Source organism: Sorex araneus, chromosome 2 (assembly GCF_027595985.1).
Source record: "Sorex araneus isolate mSorAra2 chromosome 2, mSorAra2.pri, whole genome shotgun sequence".
Classification (NCBI taxonomy): domain Eukaryota; kingdom Metazoa; phylum Chordata; class Mammalia; order Eulipotyphla; family Soricidae; genus Sorex; species Sorex araneus.
The window spans coordinates 250106662-250126759 of NC_073303.1; the positions used below are offsets into that span (position 1 = coordinate 250106662).

The 20098-nt window shown below is 54.8% G+C and overlaps 1 protein-coding gene across 2 annotated transcripts in view; it reads left to right on the top strand.

Annotated features, from left to right (window-relative positions):
• Positions 1 to 3901: 3901 nt before the first annotated feature.
• The window catches only part of ITK (IL2 inducible T cell kinase), a 44414-nt gene continuing 28217 nt past the window's right edge, over positions 3902 to 20098 (top strand). For both annotated transcript variants that reach the window (XM_055128219.1, XM_055128218.1), the window contains exons 1-2: positions 3902 to 4039; positions 18028 to 18132. In XM_055128219.1, the coding sequence (XP_054984194.1) occupies positions 3902 to 4039; positions 18028 to 18132 (243 nt within the window). The remainder of the gene's footprint in view (positions 4040 to 18027; positions 18133 to 20098) is intronic.

A 20098-nucleotide genomic window follows, 5' to 3' on the forward strand; every position in this document is an offset into this window, starting at 1 on the left:
ACAAGTGCTGGAACAATAGTACAGTGGATCAAGCGTTTGCCTTGCACGTGGCCGACCTGGGTTCGATTCCCAGCATCCCTTAGGGTCCCCTCAGCACTGCCAGGAGTAATTCTTGAGTGCATCAGCCAGGAGTAACCCCTGTGCATCGCCAAGTGTGACTACCCCCCCTTAAAAAAAAAGTGAAAACAAAATGAGAAATAAGAGAGGTGTAGGGCACGACCCAGGCTGTGCCCAGTGGAAAGACACGGAAGCCTGGGGTCAGCCATGACACACACGTCTATGGCATTTGTCATGTGGAATTCCAATCCCCCTGGCTTACAATGCTATTCTGTACTTTTTTTTGGGGGGGGGGATTATTTTCCAGACAGGAGCAGGGGAAATATTGGGCCCCTTGAAGTGCACATTAGGTGGGAACAGAGGACAACCTCCCCCCACCCTGGGTGGGGAGGAGGGTGAAGGGGCCAGGAAGGCGTGTCCTCTGGCTGCAGCCCTGGGCACGCAGCAAGGAAGGTGAGCACAGCTTCTCAGATGACCGCGGGGGACATTGCTGATCCCTGCTTTAAAGCCTCCAGGTATCCTGTTACCTTCCCAAGCCGTCTGGACTTGGAGCTCTGCATTCCTCAGAATCAAGTTTGCGGCCTGGGACAAAGGCGCACGGGGTCAGGAGCTCAGCAAACTGGACTGTGTCCTCCTGTATGTTCACAGGCAGCCTGCGCCGGGCGGGCATGCGGGCGCCCAGGCTACCAGGTGACCTTTAAAGTCCCTCATCAGGAGCCGGGGTGAGAGGACAGTGGGGAGGACGCTGGCCTTGCATGTGGCCGACCTGGGTTCCGTACCCCCCGGCATCCCCTGAGCACTGGCAGGAGGAATCCCTGAATGCAGAGCCAGGAGTCAGCCTTGAGCATCACTGGGTGTGACCCAAAAAGAAAAACAAACAAACAAACAAACAAACAAACAATACACCTCCCTCATCAAGGACTGGAGCAATGGTATAGCAGAGAGGGCGCTCGCCTTGTGAGTGGCTGACCCAGGTCCCATCCCTGGCATCTCTTAGGGTCCCCTGAGCCCCCCCTCCCCCCCCCGCCCCCAAGGTTTAATTCCTGAGTGCAGAGCCAGGAGTCAGCTCTGAGCATCGCCGGGTGTGGCCCTCAAGCCAACCAAACAAATAAATCACTGTCATTCCGTTGCTCATCGATCTGTTCAAGCGGGCACCAGTAACGTCTCTCATTGAGAGACTTATTGTTACTGTGTTTGGCATATCCAACACACAGGGGTAGCTTGCCAGGCTCTGCCATGCGGGCTCAATATGCTCGGTAGCTTGCCGGGCTCTCCGAGAGGGGCGGAGGAATTGAACTCGGGTCAGCCATGAGAAAGGCAAACGCCCAACCGCTCTGCTATAGCTCCAGCCCAAACAAACAAACAAATAAATAAATAAATATTTAAATAAAATAAAAACAACTCCCTCATCAAAGCCAGAGCCAGTTCCAGCATCCCAGGAAGTGGGAAGTCCCACCTGTCCTAATACCCCCCCAGAGCCCATGAATCCATCAGGTTTTTCAGAGAAGAAAAAAACGGAGGTGGGGCTAGAGTGATAGCACAGCGGGAAGGGTGCTTGCCTCGCACACAATGAACCAGGGTTCGAGCCCTGGCATCCCATAAGGTCCCCAGAGCACTGCCAGGAGTAGTTCCTTAGTACAGAACTAGGAATAGGCCCTGAGTATCACTGGGTGTGACCCAGAAGGTGGCGGGGAGGGGCGATGTGGAGAGAAGGAAAGAAAGAATGTAGACTGCAGTGAGCTAGACAGGCAAACCCGACCCCCACCCCACCCCGGGGACATCAGGTTCTGAGCCCCGGGAAAGGGAGGCCTGAGATCCGACAGGCATCTGAGGCCAGGCCACACCCATTCAGGCATTCGGGTAAATATCAGGGGGCTGCCGAGGGCTAGGAACAGGGGCACCCCCAGAGCCTGCAGAGAAGTTCACCCCCCTCTGATGCCTTTTCGGGGGACCCGCTCAGCACCTCTGAATCGAGGATTGCTGGAGAAACCCCCACCCCCGGTGTGAAGGCTTTGGGGAGGGGGGCAAGAAGCAGAAAGGAGTCAGTCGATCTATCACCGCGTCCCCGAGGGCTCCAGGACCCTCTAAGACAGACCATCTACAGGGTCTCAAAAGCTAGCTCCAGGAAATGGAGAAGGGAGAGATGGTATCTCAGACCACGGTGCTTTGAAAGTGAAAATTAATCAGGCAGGAGCGATGGTACATGCAGCCGGTAGAGGTGCTTGTCTTGCATGTGGCCGATCTGAGTTTGATCCCCGGCATCTCCTACAGTCACCGCACACACGCGCGCGCACACACACACACACACACACACACACACACACACACACACGCACACACACATACACAAACACACACACATACACACACACACGCACACACACATACACAAACACACACACATACACACACGCGCACACACACATACACAAACACACACATACACACATGCACACACATACACAAACACACACATACACACACGTACACACACGCACACACACATACACAAACACACACACATACACACACGCGCACACACACATACACAAACACACACATACACACATGCACACACACATACACAAACACACACATACACACACGCGCACACACGCGCACACGCACACACGCACACACACACCCCGCCCTGCCATGAGTAATCCCAGAGTGCACAGCCAAGAGTCAGCCCAGGTGTGCCCCCCCAAGCAAACAAGCAAACAAAAGAAAATGAAAATGAATTACAAACAGAAACAGGGGGGGATGAGACTCAAACGCCTGAGAAATAACCAAAGTAGAAGGAAAACTAGATTGTGGCGAACGACACACCCATGGAGAGAAGTCCAGGCTTTCTTTGTCCACAGTGAGATGTCCTCTCTCATCAGCGAGAAGGGCAGATATCAAAAAGACTGAAAATAACCAGTGCTGAGGCTGAGAGATAGAACAGCGGGGAAGGGCGCTTGCCTTGCCTGTGGTTGACCCGGGTTCGATCCCCGGCATCCCATATGGTTCCCCAGAGCACCACCAGGAGTGATTTCTGAGTGCAGAGTCAGGAGTAACCCCTGACCACTGCTGGTTGTGGCCCCCCAAAAAACAATGAAAAAAAAAAAAGTAATCATTGTTGGCAGGGATGGTATAAAAGAACCTTATGGAGAGAGCAAAGCGATAGCACAGTGGGGAGGGCATTTGCCTTGCATGCGGCCCACCCAGGTTCAATCCCCGGCATCCCATAGGGTCCCCCGAGCACTGCCAGGAGTGATTCCTGAGTGCAGAGCCAGGGGTAACCCCTGAGTGTCACCAGATGTGACCCAAAAAGCCCCTCCAAAAGAGAGAGAAGAAGAACCTCATGGAGATCCACAGAGCCCCCTGGATTTTCTGCTGAACACGGATAGGCAGAAATCCGCTGGTAGATTCCTGGGGGCTCCCCTTCTGCCTTCACTTTTGGGTGAGCTGGGCCAGGAGCGGGGAGGGGAGAGGGGCGGAAGGCTCTGATCCTGGCATCAGGAGGCGAAGGGGCTTCAGGCAACCTCTCTAAACTGCCAAGCCAAGGCTGGGCCTGTGCCAGGCATCTGTCTCTCGGTGGATTTTGAAAGGATGTGGTCGGGGCCTCTGACATCAGACAGGCTTGGCTGTTGACGGAAGGCTGATGGGGAGAGAGATAACCCTGCAGGCAGCTCGCCTTTGAACCGCTCTCCGAGCTCCGGAGACCAACCAACCGCCCCCCCTACCCCCCCACCCCGGGGGTTGCATTCCTGGTTACCCCCCTCCCCACCCTACCCCGGCGCACCACGGCTGTGCTGAGAGGGGCGATGCCCAGGGACGCCTCCCCGGGCTCCGTGGCACCATGAACAACTTCATCCTCCTGGAAGAGCAGCTCATCAAGAAATCCCAGCAGAAGAGGAGAACGTCACCCTCCAACTTCAAAGTCCGCTTCTTTGTCCTCACCAAAACCAGTCTGGCCTACTTTGAGGATCGTCCGGGGGTATGTCCTATCTTTGTTTATTTATTTATTTTTTTCCCTTTAAGAACGGTTTCTATCCAAAGCCGCTAGGATCATGGTGAAAGGCATGGGATTCATTTTGTGTGTGTGTTTCGGGGTGCGGGGAGGGGGTGCGGAGGATAGGAGCTAGCTGAGAAGGACCCTAGGTATCAGTCTCCGGGGACGGAAGGGAGAGAAACGAGGAGACAGGAGTGAGGTGGTTTCACCCCGAAAAACAATGAGAAAGGGAGTGTAAGGAGTGTAATGTCTGATTCTCTGGTTGTGGGGGGGGGGGGAGTGTCACACCTGACGGTGCTCAGGGATCACTCCCAGAGGGGCCATGTGTGTGTGGGGCGGGGGGGTCTGCAGCGTGCAGGGCAAATGCCTTACCCCTTTGGATTATCTCTCGAGCTCAGAATGAGTTTAAGCTTCCTTAGCTCCAACGACCCCCTCATCCCCCACCAATAATATCTAAGTCTGAAAAGGTGGGTTTTGTTTTGTTTTGTTTGCTTTTTGGGTCCCCCCATCACCCCCCGTGATGCTCAGGGTTCACTCCTGGCTCTGGACTCAGGAATTATTCCTGGCAGTGCTTGGGGAACCCTATGAGATGCCGAGGATCGAACCCCGGTTGGTGCGTGCAAGGCAAACGCCCCCCACCCCCCATCCTGCCACTGTGCTATTGCTCTGGCCCCTGAAAAGGTATTTTATGTGGCAAGTGGCATGACCGGCTGAAACACGAACTTCCTTTGAAATACAACCATGTTTGGGCGATTCTCAGCCGATGGGAATTCAGGGAGGGCTTTGGGCCCGATTTCCTTCCATGTACCTAGTTTGGGTTTTTATTCACTTGGGGGCCACAGCCAGCAGTGCTCAGGGCTTGCTCCCGGCCCTGCACTGAGGGATCACTCCTGGCAAGGGCCTGGAGGGCTCCATGGGGTGCTGGAGATCGAACCAGGCAAGCACTCATTCTGTGGCTGTACTATCACTCCGACCCTCTTTTTTTCCTTGTTTTTGGCTTTTCAAAGCAAGAACTGATGCAATATTGGTTTGTGACACTGCGGAAGGTCACAGTGCACACAGCCATCCTCTGACCTTGGCCAGCCTGTCATCGTGAGGCCACTCAAATTCAGCTTCCTGGGGGGCCGGTGCCATATCACACAGCGGGGAGGGCGTTTGCCTTGCACACGGCAGACACAGGTTTGATCCCCGGCATCCCATAGGGTTCCCTGAGCCCTACCAGAGGTCATTCCTGAGTAGAGAACCAAGAGTAACCCCTGAGCACCGCCGGGTGTGACTCAAAACAAAAATAAAACAAAACTCAGTGATGGCGGAAGGAGACGCGTGCTTGGAGCTCTCAAGCCCAGCGTTCACACCTGGGAGTAATATTCCCTGGGCACCGGCGTGTCTAGAAATTGCAACACCTCAGCCCTGGGGAGATGCCCTCCTCAGCCCTCCCAAGAGGAACACATGGAACCATGCAGGACACACCAGCTTGTCCAGCCCCTTGGCCCAGTGGTTCTAATTCTAGACCCCGCAGCCTCCACGGAAGCAGCAGGGATGACCTGGTTCCCACAGAGCTGAGGGGGGTCGGAGGTCAGAGTCTATCTCTCTACTTTCCTCTGAGTGGACGAGCCTGGGGCGATCACAGTCACCTTCTGAGGAAGGTTCTTTCTCAGCCAGAGGCTCCGGAAACGCTACCTGCGGCAACACTTTCTTCTTTACTTCTGCCGGGGGTGCCCTCCCCAAGAGGTACTCCCGGGTCTGTGCTCAGGGATCACTCCTGGAGAGATTCATGGGGTGGGGGGGACTCTATGCAGTGCCAGGGAATTGAACCCAGGTCTGTCACATGCAAGGCAAGCATCGCCCTCACGGTCTGGTAGTTTTGTTTTCTTTCTGCCCCCGGGAGGTGCGGGTCCCCAATCTCCGTTGCACACGGAAGTGAGAAGGCCCTGTCCATCACGCACTCCAGTTCTTTGCGTTCTGTCAGTGAGGACCTTGGAGGTATTCACAGGAATAGATGCCAAGTAAGGGAGGCAGGACCTGCAGCCTGGACATGTCCTGCCTTTTCAAGTCCCCAGGGAGCAGACAGCACCTGTTCCTTAGACGTGGGGGATGGTTCTGAGAACCGTCAACCAATAGATCCCTCAGAAAGATGCACAATCCCTCAAAGAGGGTCCCCTGGCCCAGACTTATATATCAGGTCTTGGCTGACTGCGTTCATCATTCATCGAGGACCCAGGGTCCAAGGTTTTCCTACCCACTGGACTGTCTCTCTGGCAGGAGATCTTTGCATTCAAAATCCTTTACAGGAACCGTTCCAGTGTGTTTGTGTGGGGGATATACCTGGTGGTCCCCTGGGGCCACAGTAGCACAGAGGACCAAAGGCAGTGCCAAGATTAAAACCAGACCCCCCAACATGGGAAGCTAATTATTCTCAGCTCTGTGCCCAGGGGTCACTCCTGGCAAGGCTCAGAGTCCCGGAGATCCAACTGGCATTGTGGTGCTGGGTACCGAACTGCCACCGGCTATTTGCAAGGCAAGCGCCTTAGCCGCTGCACTATTCCCTATCAATCATTTTAATTAATTAATTAGTTAATTAATTAATTATTTTTTCTTTTTGGGTCACACCCGGCGATGCACAGGGGTTACTCCTGGCTCTGCACTCAGGAATTACCCTTGGCAGTTCTCAGGGGACCCTATGGGATGTTGGGAATCGAACCCCGGTAGGCAGCGTGCAAGGCAAACGCCCTACCCGCTGTGCTATCACTCCAGCCCCAAGCATTTTTTTTTTTTTTGGTAGTCATTTTGCTTTTGTTTGCGGGGGCGGGGAGGGAGGGCGTTCATCTGGTGGAGCTTAGATCATTCTTGGCGGGACTCAGGGGACCCTTTACTTAGCTCCCGACATTGCCTGAGGGGCTGGAGTGGTAGCACAGTGGGGAGGGCATTTGCCTGGCATGCAGCCAAGCCAGATTCGATTCCCATCATCCCCTAGGGTCCCCCGAGCACCACCAGGAGTAATTCCTAAGGAAATGAGCCAGGAGTAACTCCTAAGCATCACTGGGTGTGACCCAAAAAGAAAAATAAAGGGGGAGGGGGCTGGAGCGATAGTACAGTGAGTAGGGTGTTTGCCTTGCATGCGGCCGACCTAGGTTCGATTCCCAGCATCCCATAGGGTCCCCTCTCCCCCAAGCACTGCCAGGAGTAATTCCTGAGTGCAAAGCCAGGAGGAACCCCTATGCATCTCCAGGTGTGACCCAAAAAGCAAAGAAATAAAAAAAAATTTTAAAAATAAAAAGGGGCCTGAGCATCTTCCCACAAGACCTGGGTCCGTCACTGTCTCTCTCTTCCTCTTTCCTGAGCTGCTTCTACCTGGGCTCCCCGGGGACCCCGGGCTCCCTACAACATTTGCTTCCCACATACGAACAGGATAACAATTGAACCAATCAGATACCGCCCCCCCAACACACACACACAGCCCGCCTGTTTTAAAGTCCTGTCCGCTGGGCACAGCAGAAGTGGTGGCGGCATCCACCAAGGCCACTGAAGCCAAACCACATTTCAGAAAGCATCGGGCACGACAGCCCTGGCCGTCCTCTCGGGGCAAAGAAGAGGTAGGGGTGGGGCCGGGGTGATAGTCCAGCAGGGAGAGCGTTTGCCGTGCATGCAGCTGACCTGAGTTCGATCCCCGGCTTCCCGTAGGGCCCCCCTGAGCTCGGCCAGGAGGGATCCCTGAGCGAGGAGCCAGGAGTCAGCCCTGAGCATCACCAGTGTTGTTTCCTCCTCATCCCCCCGCCAATAATAATAATAATAATAATAATAATAATAATAATAATAATAAGGCAGGGGGAGCTGGAGAGCCAACAGAGGGGCTGACTGCACATAGCCGACCCCTGTGAGGTCCCTGGCACGGCATGGGTCACTTCAGGAGTGATCCCAGAGGGTAGAGCCAGGACTAACCCCTGAACACTGCTGGGTATGGACCCCTCCCTCCAAAAATAAAAAATAAAACCAGAAGATGTGTGTGTGGGGGGTGTGAGGGGGACAGGGGGCGGGTAAGGCCCCAGCCACTCCAGTCAGCTGGGAAAGGGCTGGGTGGGTGTTCCTGAGCATGGAACTTGTCTGTGTGGTGTGAGGCAGCACATTTTGGTTTAGGAGACAAAAGGCTCGTGGTTGACAGGCCGGCCGGGTCCTCGCTGCCCCCGGGAGAGTGCCCGCCTGCGGCCACACTGCGGCCACAGCCCAGGCGGGGTCCTCGCTTGTTTCCGGAAGGAACATGGGCAGGAAGGAGGCAGATGTCACGTGAGACAAGGAGTCTTCGTGTCAGACCCAGAGGCCGGCACCCCAAGAAGACCCTGTGTGGGTTCCTCTCAAGTCTTCTCCAGCGCAGGGGCCGAAGGGGTGGTCCAGTGGGTAGGGAAGGCACTTGCACGTGGTTGGCCTGGGTTCGATCCCCGGCATCCCAGAGGGTCCCCCAAGCACCGCCAGGAGGGATTCCTGAGTGCAAAGCCAGGAGTCAGCCCTGAGCGTATCACCGGATGTGGCCTCCAAACAACAAAGTTTTCCAAAGTGAAAAACCCACGCGAGCGCCTACACACACACACACACACACACACACACACACACACACACACACACACACTCACTGGTGGTAACACCCACCCACTCCCCCATTCCCCAGAGAAGCAGATCATGCAGAATTTCCCCTTCGGCCTTAAGAACCTGGGGGTGGGGGTCCCCAGAGGCTGAGACCCCGGCTACAGTCTGTCTGTTCCCTGCCTGAGGGGAGATTTGAGGTGCTGTGTCATGTGGTTTCACCGGCTGCGGAAACCAAAGACCGCTCAGGGCCACTCACCCCTCCCGGCCAAATAAATAACGATTAAAGGTCCGAGTGAGAGGACAGGAGGTAAGGCGCTTATCTTGCATGCCGTTCACTCGGCTCAATCGCTGGCATGGCAGAAAGACCCTCTCCCCACCCCTTGTCTCCGCCAGAAGTGAGCCCTGAGCACAGAACCAGGAGCACGGCAGACAGTGCCCCCAAACCCCAAATATAATAGAGATCATTAGAAAGTCACAGAGTTTGTTATTTTTTTTTTCTTAAAGGGGGATGTTGGAGCGACAGCACAGCAGGTAGGGCGTTTGCCTTGCACGCAGCCAACCTGGGTTCGATCCCCAGCATCCCATAGGGTCTCCCGAGCACCGCCAGGAGTAATTCCTGAGTGCAGAGCCAGGAGTCACCCCTGAGCATCGCCCGATGTGACCCAAAAAGCAAAACAAAACAAAACAGAAAAAAAAAACAAAGACAAAAACCAGGACAATGAAACATCTGCCTCTGTGCCCCAAAGCTGTGGGTATTGCCCAGATGGGAATTGCTTCTTTCCAGGGAGTGGCTCTGCGGGGCAGTTTCAGGACAGGATGGGAGGGGTGCAAGGGGAGTTGCCCCTTTACTCGCTGAGGGGCCTGAGTTCTGCCAGGGGTGACCCCTGGGGCTGGGGGCCACAGTGAGGGCAGGACGATGAGCAGGAAGGGGGGAGTCACCACTGCACCGTGTAGGGGCCACGAACACATTGTGACTAGGCTTAGGCTATTCTACTGTCTTCTTTTAAAATAGACTCGTTGGGGGGCTGGAGCGATAGCACAGCGGGTAGGGCGTTTGCCTTGCACGCGGCCGACCCGACCCGGGTTCAAATCCCAGCATCCCATATGGTCCCCTGAGCACGGCCAGGGGTAATTCCTGAGTGCAAAGCCAGGAGTAACCCCTGTGCATCGCCGGGTGTGACCAAAAAAGCAAAAAAAAAATAAATAAAATAAAATAAAATAGACTCGTTGGGGGGCCGGAGCGATAGCACAGCGGGTAGGGTGTTTGCCTTGCACGCGGCCAACCCAGGTTCGATCCCCGGCATCCCATAGGGTCCCCCAAGCACCACCAGGAGTAATTCCTGAGTGCAAAGCCAGGAGTAACCCCTGAGCATCGCTGGGTGTGACCCAAAAAGAAAAAAAAAAGTAACTTAAAATAGACTCGTTGGTTGGGGGTGGGGGGTGTTGGGGTTTCTTTCTTTTTTTCTTTTGGTTTTGTGTTTGTTTTCTGGGGCAAGGCTGTGGGTGCTCAGGGCTCGCCCTTGGCTCTGTGCTCAGGGATTCCTCTTGGCAGGGCTGAGGAACCCCAAGTCATGCCAGGTTTCAAACCCGGGTTGGCTGCACGTGTGGCCCAGCCTTGATCCCTGTGCCGTCTCTCTGGTCCCAAAGATTCTTCTTGAAGTGATGACACATCGACATGTGTTTTCTGGAAAAAAAAATTTTAAAAGTGGGGGGCGGTGGTGCTGTTGGCACCATCCAGCTCTGCTCAGGGGTTACCCCTGGCTCTGCGCTTAGGGGTCACACCTGGCAGTGCTGGGGGCTCCATATGGGGTGCCAGGGATCAAACACGGGTCAGCTGCATGGAAAGCAGGTGCCCTGTCTGCTGTACGATTTCTCCAACCCCTCCGTGTCTTAGAAAAACAAACAAACAAACAAATAACCAACAGGTGGCCTAAAATGCAAATTTTCCAGTCTGATCCAAAGTGAAACCATATTCCTGCCTAAAAGCTACAAAATAATCAATTCTTCCATTACACACACACACACACACACACACACACACACATGTTAGACGTTACTGGCGCCTGCTCGAGTGATACAAGTGATATATATACACACATACACACACATATGCAAACACAAATACACCTCTCCGTTTAATATCCATTGTAATATACCTTAAACCCATCCTCCCTTTGCTGTGGTTGGCATTCATATGCAAAAGTATCACTCTTGGGAACCAGAGCAATCATACTTCACTGGGGTTCAACCCTCAGCACCCTTTATAGTCCCCTGAACCCCACCCCAGCACCCTATATAGTCCCCTGAACCCCACCTCACTAGGAGTGATCCCTGAGCACAGAACCAGGAGTAAACCCTGAGCATCACTGGATGTGGCCAGAAAACAAAAAACCCACCCCCCCCACACACACACACACAAAACCCAGAAACAAGAGTGTCATTCTTCTCTAGGGAGGCGAGGGGCCATGTCCTGGGTGCTGGGAGTCATCCCCGGGGTCCAACACTATGAAGCAGAGCTCAGCTCCAGAGACTCACCTGGCAGTGCTCACAGGACACACGGTACCAGAGACCAGACTCAGGTCCTAGTGCTTTGAGACACACGCCCCTCTGGCTGCTCCTGATCCCCACCCCTGTCAGTTTGATGTGGGGGGGAAAGGAGGTGTTGTTAACATCATTCTTCTCATTCTCCTTTACAGTTGTATAGTATTTCATGGCATAGATATGAAATAAGGCTGTTGAGGGGCCAGAGCGATAGTACCCTGAGCACTGACAGATGTGGCCCAAAACCAAAATTTTAAAGAGCAAATATCACTGTCACTGTCATCCCGTTGCTCATCGATTTGCTCGAGCAGGCACCAGTAACGTCTCCATGGTGAGACCTGTTCTGACAGTTTTTGGCATATCGAATACGCCACGGGGAGCTTGCCAGGCTCTGCCGTGTGGGCGGGATACTCTCGGTAGCTTGCCAGGCTCTGCCGTGTGGGCGGGATACTCTCGGTAGCTTGCCAGGCTCTCCGAGAGGGAAGGAGGAATCCAACCTGGGTCGGCCTCGTGCAAGGCAAACGCCCTACCCACTGTGCTATCACTCCAGTCCATATATATATAATATATTATATATAATATATAATATATTACATATATTATATATGATATATGTAATAAATCAATTATATATTATGTTGTATATTATAATATATATTATCACGCTGGGGATTGAACGCACATGAAACACGTGCTCTGCTACTGACCCCATCCCCCAAAAGATGTATCATAGATGGGGCACTGGAGCAATAGCACAGAGGGTAAGGTGTTTGCCCTGTACTCGGCCAACCCAGGTTCAATTTCCAGCATTCCATATGGTCCCTTGAGCGCAGCCATGGGTGATTCCTGAGTGCAGAGCCAGGAGTAACCCCTATGCATTGCGGGTGTGACCCAAAAAGCAAAAAAAAAAAAAACAAAAAAAAACAATGTATCATAGATGAAAAAACAGGAAGTCCTTTTCCCAAGTGTCTTCCCATCATTGCAATGCGGAATGAGTGACCTTGCCGAGGACGTGTCCTGCCTGGCTCGCAGTGGCTCTCCTCCATGGCCACCCGGGGACATCAGCAAGGCGTGCTGGAATTTGGGGCCGTGGAGGGGAGAGGGGAGGTGGGGCAGGGGCTGCTTCTGGCCTTGGGGACTATAGCTAGGGATGGAGCTACGGTTCCCACCACGTGCAGGACAAACCCACCAAATCCCATTTGTCCATCCAAAACGTGACATTCCCCGGGTGGCAGGACACGCGGGAAGGGGCAGAGGAGCAGTGTCAAAGGCGACTTGCATATCCATGTGCCAAATGGGACTAGACCACCTTCTGGCCATGAACACCCCTGGGGGCAAGGTGTCACCGCCAATCACGGGGGGCCCACCTGTCCCTGTGTCCCCCTATCCCTTCAGGGGTTACAACCAGCCCCATGGCTCTAGCTGGCCTGGGAGTATTACACACACACACACACACACACACACACACACACACACACACACACGGCATTCCCAGAGCTCCCTTGCCCTATGGATGCCTGACCCATCACTGCTCTGTGCCCGCCTCCGCAGAACCCCCAGGGGATGGGCACAGGGCCGGGGTGGGGGGCAGCAGAGGGAGGAAGCTACAGCAGAAACCCTCATCTTGGCGCACGTGGGAGAAATGGCCACAGAGGGCCCCGAGCGAGCCCCACCGCGGTGCCCTGATTTCACAGAGGAAGCAAGAGCAGCGGCCAGCGCGGGTGGACACTCCCCAGCGTGGCTGGTGAAAGGGTATTACTTGGTTGTTATTGTTTGGGGGCCACCGGCGGTGCTCAGGGCTTCTTCCTCCTGGCTCTGTGCTCAGGGGTCGCTCCTGGCAGAGCTCGGGGGGTGGTGGGGGAGCCCTGATGGGGTGACAGCGTATGAACCTGGGTCAGCTGCGTGCAAGGAAAACGCTTTAGCCTCTGTGTTCTCTCTCCAGTGCCTAAAGCGTGTTACTGACCCCTCACCCGCCCAGACATGAAGCCGGCGCTGAGAACAACGTCTCCAGACTGAGGAAACGAATAAGTCATGTTTGCAGGCAGCCTTTGGAGAGGACAGGAGGGTTGGAGCTTGCTGGAATTGTTCATGGAACTGGGGCTGGAGCGATAGCACAGCGGGGAGGGCGTTTGCCTTGCACGGAGCCGACCCGGGTTCGATTCCCAGCATCCCATAGGGTCCCCTGTGCACCGCCAGGAGTCATTCCTGAGTGCATGAGCCAGGAGGAACCACTGAGCATCGCCGGGTGTGACCCAAAAAGAAAAAAAAATATTCATGGAACCTTCTCCTCCCCTCCCCTCCCTTCCCCTCCCCGTCCCCTCCCCTTCCCCTTCCCCTTCCCCTCCCCATCCCCTCCCCTTCCCTCCTCTCCTCTCCTCTCCTCTCCTCTCCTCTCCTCTCCTCTCCTCTCCATGAACTCTAAGAAATTCCCAGACTTTTTTTTTTTTACTTTGGGGCCACCCCTGGCAGTGCTGAGGGCTTGCCCCAGGCAGTGCTCAGGGGACCCTGTGGGATGCTGGCATTGAACCTGGGTCTGCTGCGTGCAAGGCCAGCGCCGTCCCCGCTGTGTGATTACTCTGCCTCCAGTTCCAGGACTGACAATGACCACTTTGTGATCTATTTTTGGTTTGGGGGCCCCCAGGTCAGCCAGCTGCGTGCCCGGCAAGCGCTGTGCTCAGGAATCACTCCTGGCAGTGCTCAGGGGGGCCCTCTGCGATGCCGGGGACCCAATCCTCCCCCGCTGCTGCATCACTCCAGCCTCGATTCCGAGACTCGGCTCATTCCCACTTCATGATGCATTTTTGGTTCGGGGGCCACACCTGGCGGTGCTCGGGGGCTACTCTGTGCTCTGCACTCAGCGGTCACTCGTGTGTCTGGGGACTGAACCTCCCCCCACCTCTGCCCGGTGGCAGTTTGGGGAAACTGTCCCAGACTGAGTCCTTAGTGCCGGGGGCAGCTATGGACATCCCCCTGGGGGCTGGAGGAGCTGGACCAGACTGCCCAGAGCCGGGGGGGGGGAGGGTCCCCACCTCCTATGTACCCCCTCCACTATTTATTTATTTATTTATTTATTTATTTTGCTTTTTGGGTCATATCAGGCGATGCTCAGGGATTCCTCCTGGCTCATGCACTCAGGAATGACTCCCAGCGGTGCTCAGGGGACCCTATGGGATTATGGGATGCCAGGAATAGAACCCGGGTCGGCCCCGTGCAAGGCAAACGCCCTTCCTCGCTGTGCTTATCGCTCCAGTCCCCGCCCCCGCCCCTATTGAAATGGTTTTGGCACCACACCTGGCAGTGCTCAGTCAGGGCTGACTCCCGGCTCTGTGCTCAGGGATCACTCCTCCTCGAGGTGCTCGGGGGACCCTCCGGGGTGATCAGACCCAGGCTGACCGCGTGCCAGGCAAATGCCCACCCTACTGTTCTGGCGCTCTAGGCCCCTTGGCATCAGCTGCTCTGAGCCGAGCTGTCTCAGAGCACGGGGACGCCGGTGAGGGCTGATGAAGCTGGACACGATCAGGATTCAACGTGACGGAGTATCTGTAGCACCAGAGGCCGTCCTGCCGCTCCGTCCCCCCGGGACACTCAGGATTCACACTCCTTTCCCCCCCCCCACCAAAAGTCAGAGAGGGGTCAGGTGGGTGCCTGTCCACACAGGTCGGGCACAGGGTGCTGAGAGGGGGCACCCGTGACACTCCGATGTCGGGATGGGGGAGGTTCAGGGTCCTGCAGGCCGCTGAGGGTCCAAAGTCCAGATCAGGCCAAGGCCATGGCTGAGTCTGCACCCCCCACCCACAGCCTGCCCCACCCCCACCCCAGAGCCAGACAGACGGAGACAAGGCGGGGGAGTTGGGGGGGTGTCGGGTGGACTCCGGGCTCCCTCTCTCTAGCTTTGTTGTGGCTTCCTTGGAAGGGCCCACCCTGGCATTTCTCAGAAACAGCCCGGTTGTTTGAAACGATTACAGGCCATCCCCGCTTCCCAGGGGCGGGCCCCAGTGGGGCTGCACTGTGCCTGGGTGCGGGGCGGGGGGCAGGGGGCACACTCGAGTCCTGCCGTGAAGGGTCCTGAGGTCAGCCCCGGGAGACGGGCCACGTTCGCCCTGGTTTCTGACTTTGTTGGGTCTTATCCTGAGGTCTGTTCCCAGGAGAAGCACCTAAGGGAAGGGCCCAAGGGAGGAAGGTGCCACACACCCCCGGCGGCTCTGTAGGGTAAGAGTGAGTTTTAGGGGCCGCAGAGAGAGAGCAGAGGGGTGAAGGCAGGCGCCCTGCTGGCAGCCAGTCTGGGTTCCATTTCTGCCACCATATCAGGTCCCTCGAGCACCACCAGGAGTGACTGAAAAACGAGTGACTCAGCATGAAGCACGACATGCTGGAGCCATAGCACAGTGGGGAGGGCGTTTGTTTTGCACGCTGCCAACCTGGGTTCGATCCCCGGCATCCCATAGGGTCCCCGGAGTACCCCCAGGAGTGATTCTTGAGCACAGAGCTAGGAGTAACCCCTGAGCATCACTGATGTGGCCAAACACACACACACACACACAAAAAAAAAAAACACTGAAGTATAAATATTTTTTTCCTTTTGGGTCACACCTGGTGATGCCCAGGGGTTACTCCTGGCTCTGCACTCAGGAATTACTCTTGGCAGTGCTCGGGGGACCCTATGGGATGCCGGGGACTGAACCCAGGTCGGCCGTGTGTAAGGCAAACGCCCTCCCCGCTGTGCTATCGCTCCAGCCCCATGAAGTATGAAATCTTCCCCTTGAAAGTCTGATAAGGAACAAAGGGCTATTAGGGGGAAAGACCCACATTGGGTAAGGGGGAGCCAGATCAACAGTTTAGCAAGAAGGGCACTGGTCATGCACGCAGCCAACTTGGGTTCAATCCCCGGCACCCCATGTGGTCCCTGAAGCCCCACCAGGAGTGATCCCTCAGCACAGAGCTGGGTATGGCCCCCCAAAACAAAACAAAAAAATCCATGTGGGGAACCAACAGATACTAAGACATCAAGGACAATCCTAGAGGGGCTGGAGCGACAGCACAGCGGGAGGGCGTTTGCCTGGCAGGAGGATGACCTGAGTTCTGTCCCCACATCCCATCGGGTCCCCCAAGCACCAGCAGGCACTCAGTGAATCCTGAGTGCAGAGCCAGGAGGTATCCTTGGGCGTCACCAGATGTGGCCCCACCCCCACCCCCCAAAATGATCGCATAAATTAGAGCAGAAACCTTTGGGCATCTTGAAGTTGCACAGCTCGGGAGCAAGTTTCGGGGGGCTGGGGTGTGAGACGGGCGGGGCTGGACTTTACATGTGCTGGACCCTAGTCCCCAAATGCCCCACCCTCAGCAACTGGCGGGCACAGCCCTGGTGCAAACGCAGAAGCTCTGGGCCAAATTAGACAGTTGATGGGAGTGGCCCCGCCCCCCAGACCCCCAGCACACCCCCGACCCAGCCCTCCTGTTTGGGAGGCCACCAAAATTAAAAAATAGTACCGATGAGTCACAGGCACAGGTACCAAACTCAGACGTGAGGCAGCTCCAAATGCAGCCCATCACAAAACTCCAGTCTCAGTGGGCAGAGAGGGCCACCGGGGGCCCAGGGGACCGATGAGGGCATCTATCAGGTTAGAATGGGGTCCTTAGAATGTGGCTTGTGTCTTTTTCATTTTTTTCTCATGAGACGACTGGGAAAACTAAAATGCCAAGCACAAAATCTCCCGTTAAGATTCTATGGGGAGGGGCCAGAGCGGTAGGACAACGGGGAGGGCATTTGCCTTGCAGGAAGTCAACCCAGGTTCAATCCTCGGCACCCCATAGGGTCCCCTGAGCGCCACCAGGAGTGATTCCTGAGTGCAGAGCCAGGAGTAACCTCTGAGCATCACCAGGTGTGACCCAAAAAAGCAAAAAAATAAAGAAAAGAAAAGAATAACCCCTGAGCCTCACCAGGTGTGACAAAGAAAGAAAGAAAGAAAGAAAGAAAGAAAGAAAGAAAGAAAGAAAGAAAGAAAGAAAGAAAGAAAGAAAGAAAGAAAGAAAGAAAGAAAGAAAGAGAGAGAGAAAGAGAGAGAGAGAGAAAGAAGAGAGAGAAAGAAAGAGAGGAAGAGAGAAAGAAAGAGAGAAAGAAAGAAAGAAAGAAAGAAAGAAAGAAAGAAAGAAAGAAAGAAAGAAAGAAAGAAAGAAAGAAAGAAAGAAAGAAAGAAAGAGAGAAAGAGAAAGAAAGAAAGAGAGAAAGAGAGAGAGAAAGAGAGAAAGAAAAAGAAGGAAAGAGAGAAAGAGAAAGAAAGAAAGAAAGAAAGAAAGAAAGAAAGAAAGAAAGAAAGAAAGAAAGAAAGAAAGAAAGAAAGAAACCAATTCTATGGGGAAAGAGCCTGAGAGACAGTATAGTGGATGGGGCACTTGCCTTGCACATGACCAACCTGGGCTAGATCCTCAGCATCCTGTATGGTCCCCTGAGCACCGCCAAGGAGTCATTCTGGGTCCTGAAACAGCAGTAACCCCCGGGCATCTCTGGCTGTGGGCCCCCAAACCAAACCAATAAACAAAAGTTTCTATGGGGAAGGGCTGGCGCCATATTACAGCGAGGAGGACACTTGCCTTGCGCTTGGCCAACCCGGGTTCAATCCCCGGCACCCTAGAGGGTCCCCTGAGCACCTCCAGGGATGATCTCTGAGTGCGGAGACCAGGAGGAAGCCCTGAGCACTGCTGGGTGTGGTCCCCAAAGAATAAACATTTTAAAAGAAAAGTAGGGGGGAGTGCGGAATGGATCTCACCCAGCAGAAGGGGTCCAGAGGCAACCGGAACCATCAGCAGGGCCCCCTCCATTCTCCTTCTCTGTCCTCTTCCTCCTCCCCGCCCCCCAGAAAAAGCGGACCCTCAAGGGCTCCATCGAACTCTCGAGAATCAAGTGCGTGGAGATCGTCAAGAGTGATGTCAGCATCCCCTGCCACTACAAGTACCCATTCCAGGTGGGCGCACGCTTGCGGGGTGGGGAGCACCGCCAGTCCTCAGGGGGCAGGGGGGAGAGACGCTCCCTCACTGCAAGAAGGCGGGGAGGGCAGGGCCTGGAGTGGGGTTCGAGGAAGTCACTGTGTTCCTTCCGTGCCACGTAGTTCTTTTTCGGATTGTTCACATCCCACCGCCAGGAGCCCCGGATCCTGGCAGAGTCACCCTTTCTCCTTCCCCTCTTCCCCCAGGACCCCCACATCCACCAGGAGGTGCCAACTACATTGACCAGAAGAACCCCGATGCTCAGGGGATAGAGCGATTAGTACAGCAGGTCATGCACTTCCCTTGCAGGTGGCCCTTCAGGTTCAATCCTCGGTATCCCATAGGACCCCTCCAAGCCTGCCAGGAGTGATTCCAGAGCACAGAGCCAGGAGTTAGTCCTGAGCACCGCCGGATGTGGTCCCAAAACAACAACAATATTTCTTTTTTATTTTTCTTTTTGGGTCACATGCAGAAATACTCTGGGCTGACTCCTGGCTTTGCACTGAGGAATTATACCTAATGATATGTGCTTGGGAGTCCCTATGGGATGCCGGGGATCGAACCTGGGTCCGCTGCGTGCAATGCAAATGCCCTCCCCACTGTGCTATAGCTTCAGTCCAACAATATGTCTTTTTTTTTCTTTTTGGGTCAAGTCCAGCGATGCTCAGGGGTTACTCCTGGCTCTGCATTCAGGAATTAGTCCTGGCAGTGCTCAGGGGATCCTATGGGATGCTGGGAATCGAACCTGAGTTGACCACTTACAAAGCAAACGCCCTCCCTACTGGGCTATCGCTCCGGCCCAACAAAATTTCTTTTTCTTTTTTTTTTTTTTTTTTTTGCTTTTTGGGTCACACCCAGCGATGCTCAGGGGTAACTCCTGGCTTTGCACTCAGGAATTACTCCTGGCGGTGCTTGGGGGACCATATGGGATGCCGGGGATCGAACCTGGGTCAGCCCCTTGCAAGGCAAACGCCCTACCCGCTATGCTATCGCTCCAGCCCCCCCTTTTTTTTTCATTATTATTATTTTTTCCAACAAAATTTCTTGAAACAAGAACAAAACCCTTACACAGTCCACATGAGCCCAGACCTCTTGCTGGCCAGTCTGTGGGATAAGATTCTGCCTTAACAACTTATTTCCTCCTACCGCTATGGAGACCACCCCCAGCGAGAGGTCCTGGGGCCAGCGGGGCCAGGAACCAAACCCAGAGGCCTCCTCCCAGCCAGGGTCTACCCCTGAGTAACACCCAGGGACAACCCACATGAGGGGGGGGTGGCGCCACACCTAGAGATCTTCAGGTGTTATTTTTGACTCTGCACTCAGGGATCACTCCTGCAGGTACTCAGGAGAACATATGGGATGCCGGGGATCGAACCCAGATCGGCCACATAACAAGGCCAGCGCCCTCCCCGCTGTACTATGGCTCTAGCCCCGAGACAACCCACATTTCCCTGTTACTAACCCCCACCCACCCCGAACAGGGGCTCAGGAGAAAGACAGAGGGGCGTATGGGCCAGAGAGTGGACCAGCCCGGGGCCTAGGGCAGCTCCAGTCTTAAAACACACCTTGGGTCTCCAGGGGAACAGCAGGCAGCAGTGGGGGAGAGGGTGGACTATTTGGGGGAACTCTTGGGCTCTCTTAGGCTTGTCTTTGAAATAAACCCCAGCAAGACATGTGTCGGCAAATAGATTATTCGCACGTATGCCAAGATTAAAAAATAAAAAAGAAAGGCAGGCTGGGAACCATGAATGCCACGTCGCTGGGTGTGCAGCTGAGAAAATGAAAGGGGGCAGGACAGACGGAGATCCCTCTACTTAGTATTTGGGACACATTTATTGATAGTATTAGTTATTATTACTAGGACTGGAGCGATAGCACAGCGGGTAGGGCGTTTGCCTTGCACGCGGCTGACCCGGGTTCAATTACTCCGTCCCTCTCGGAGAG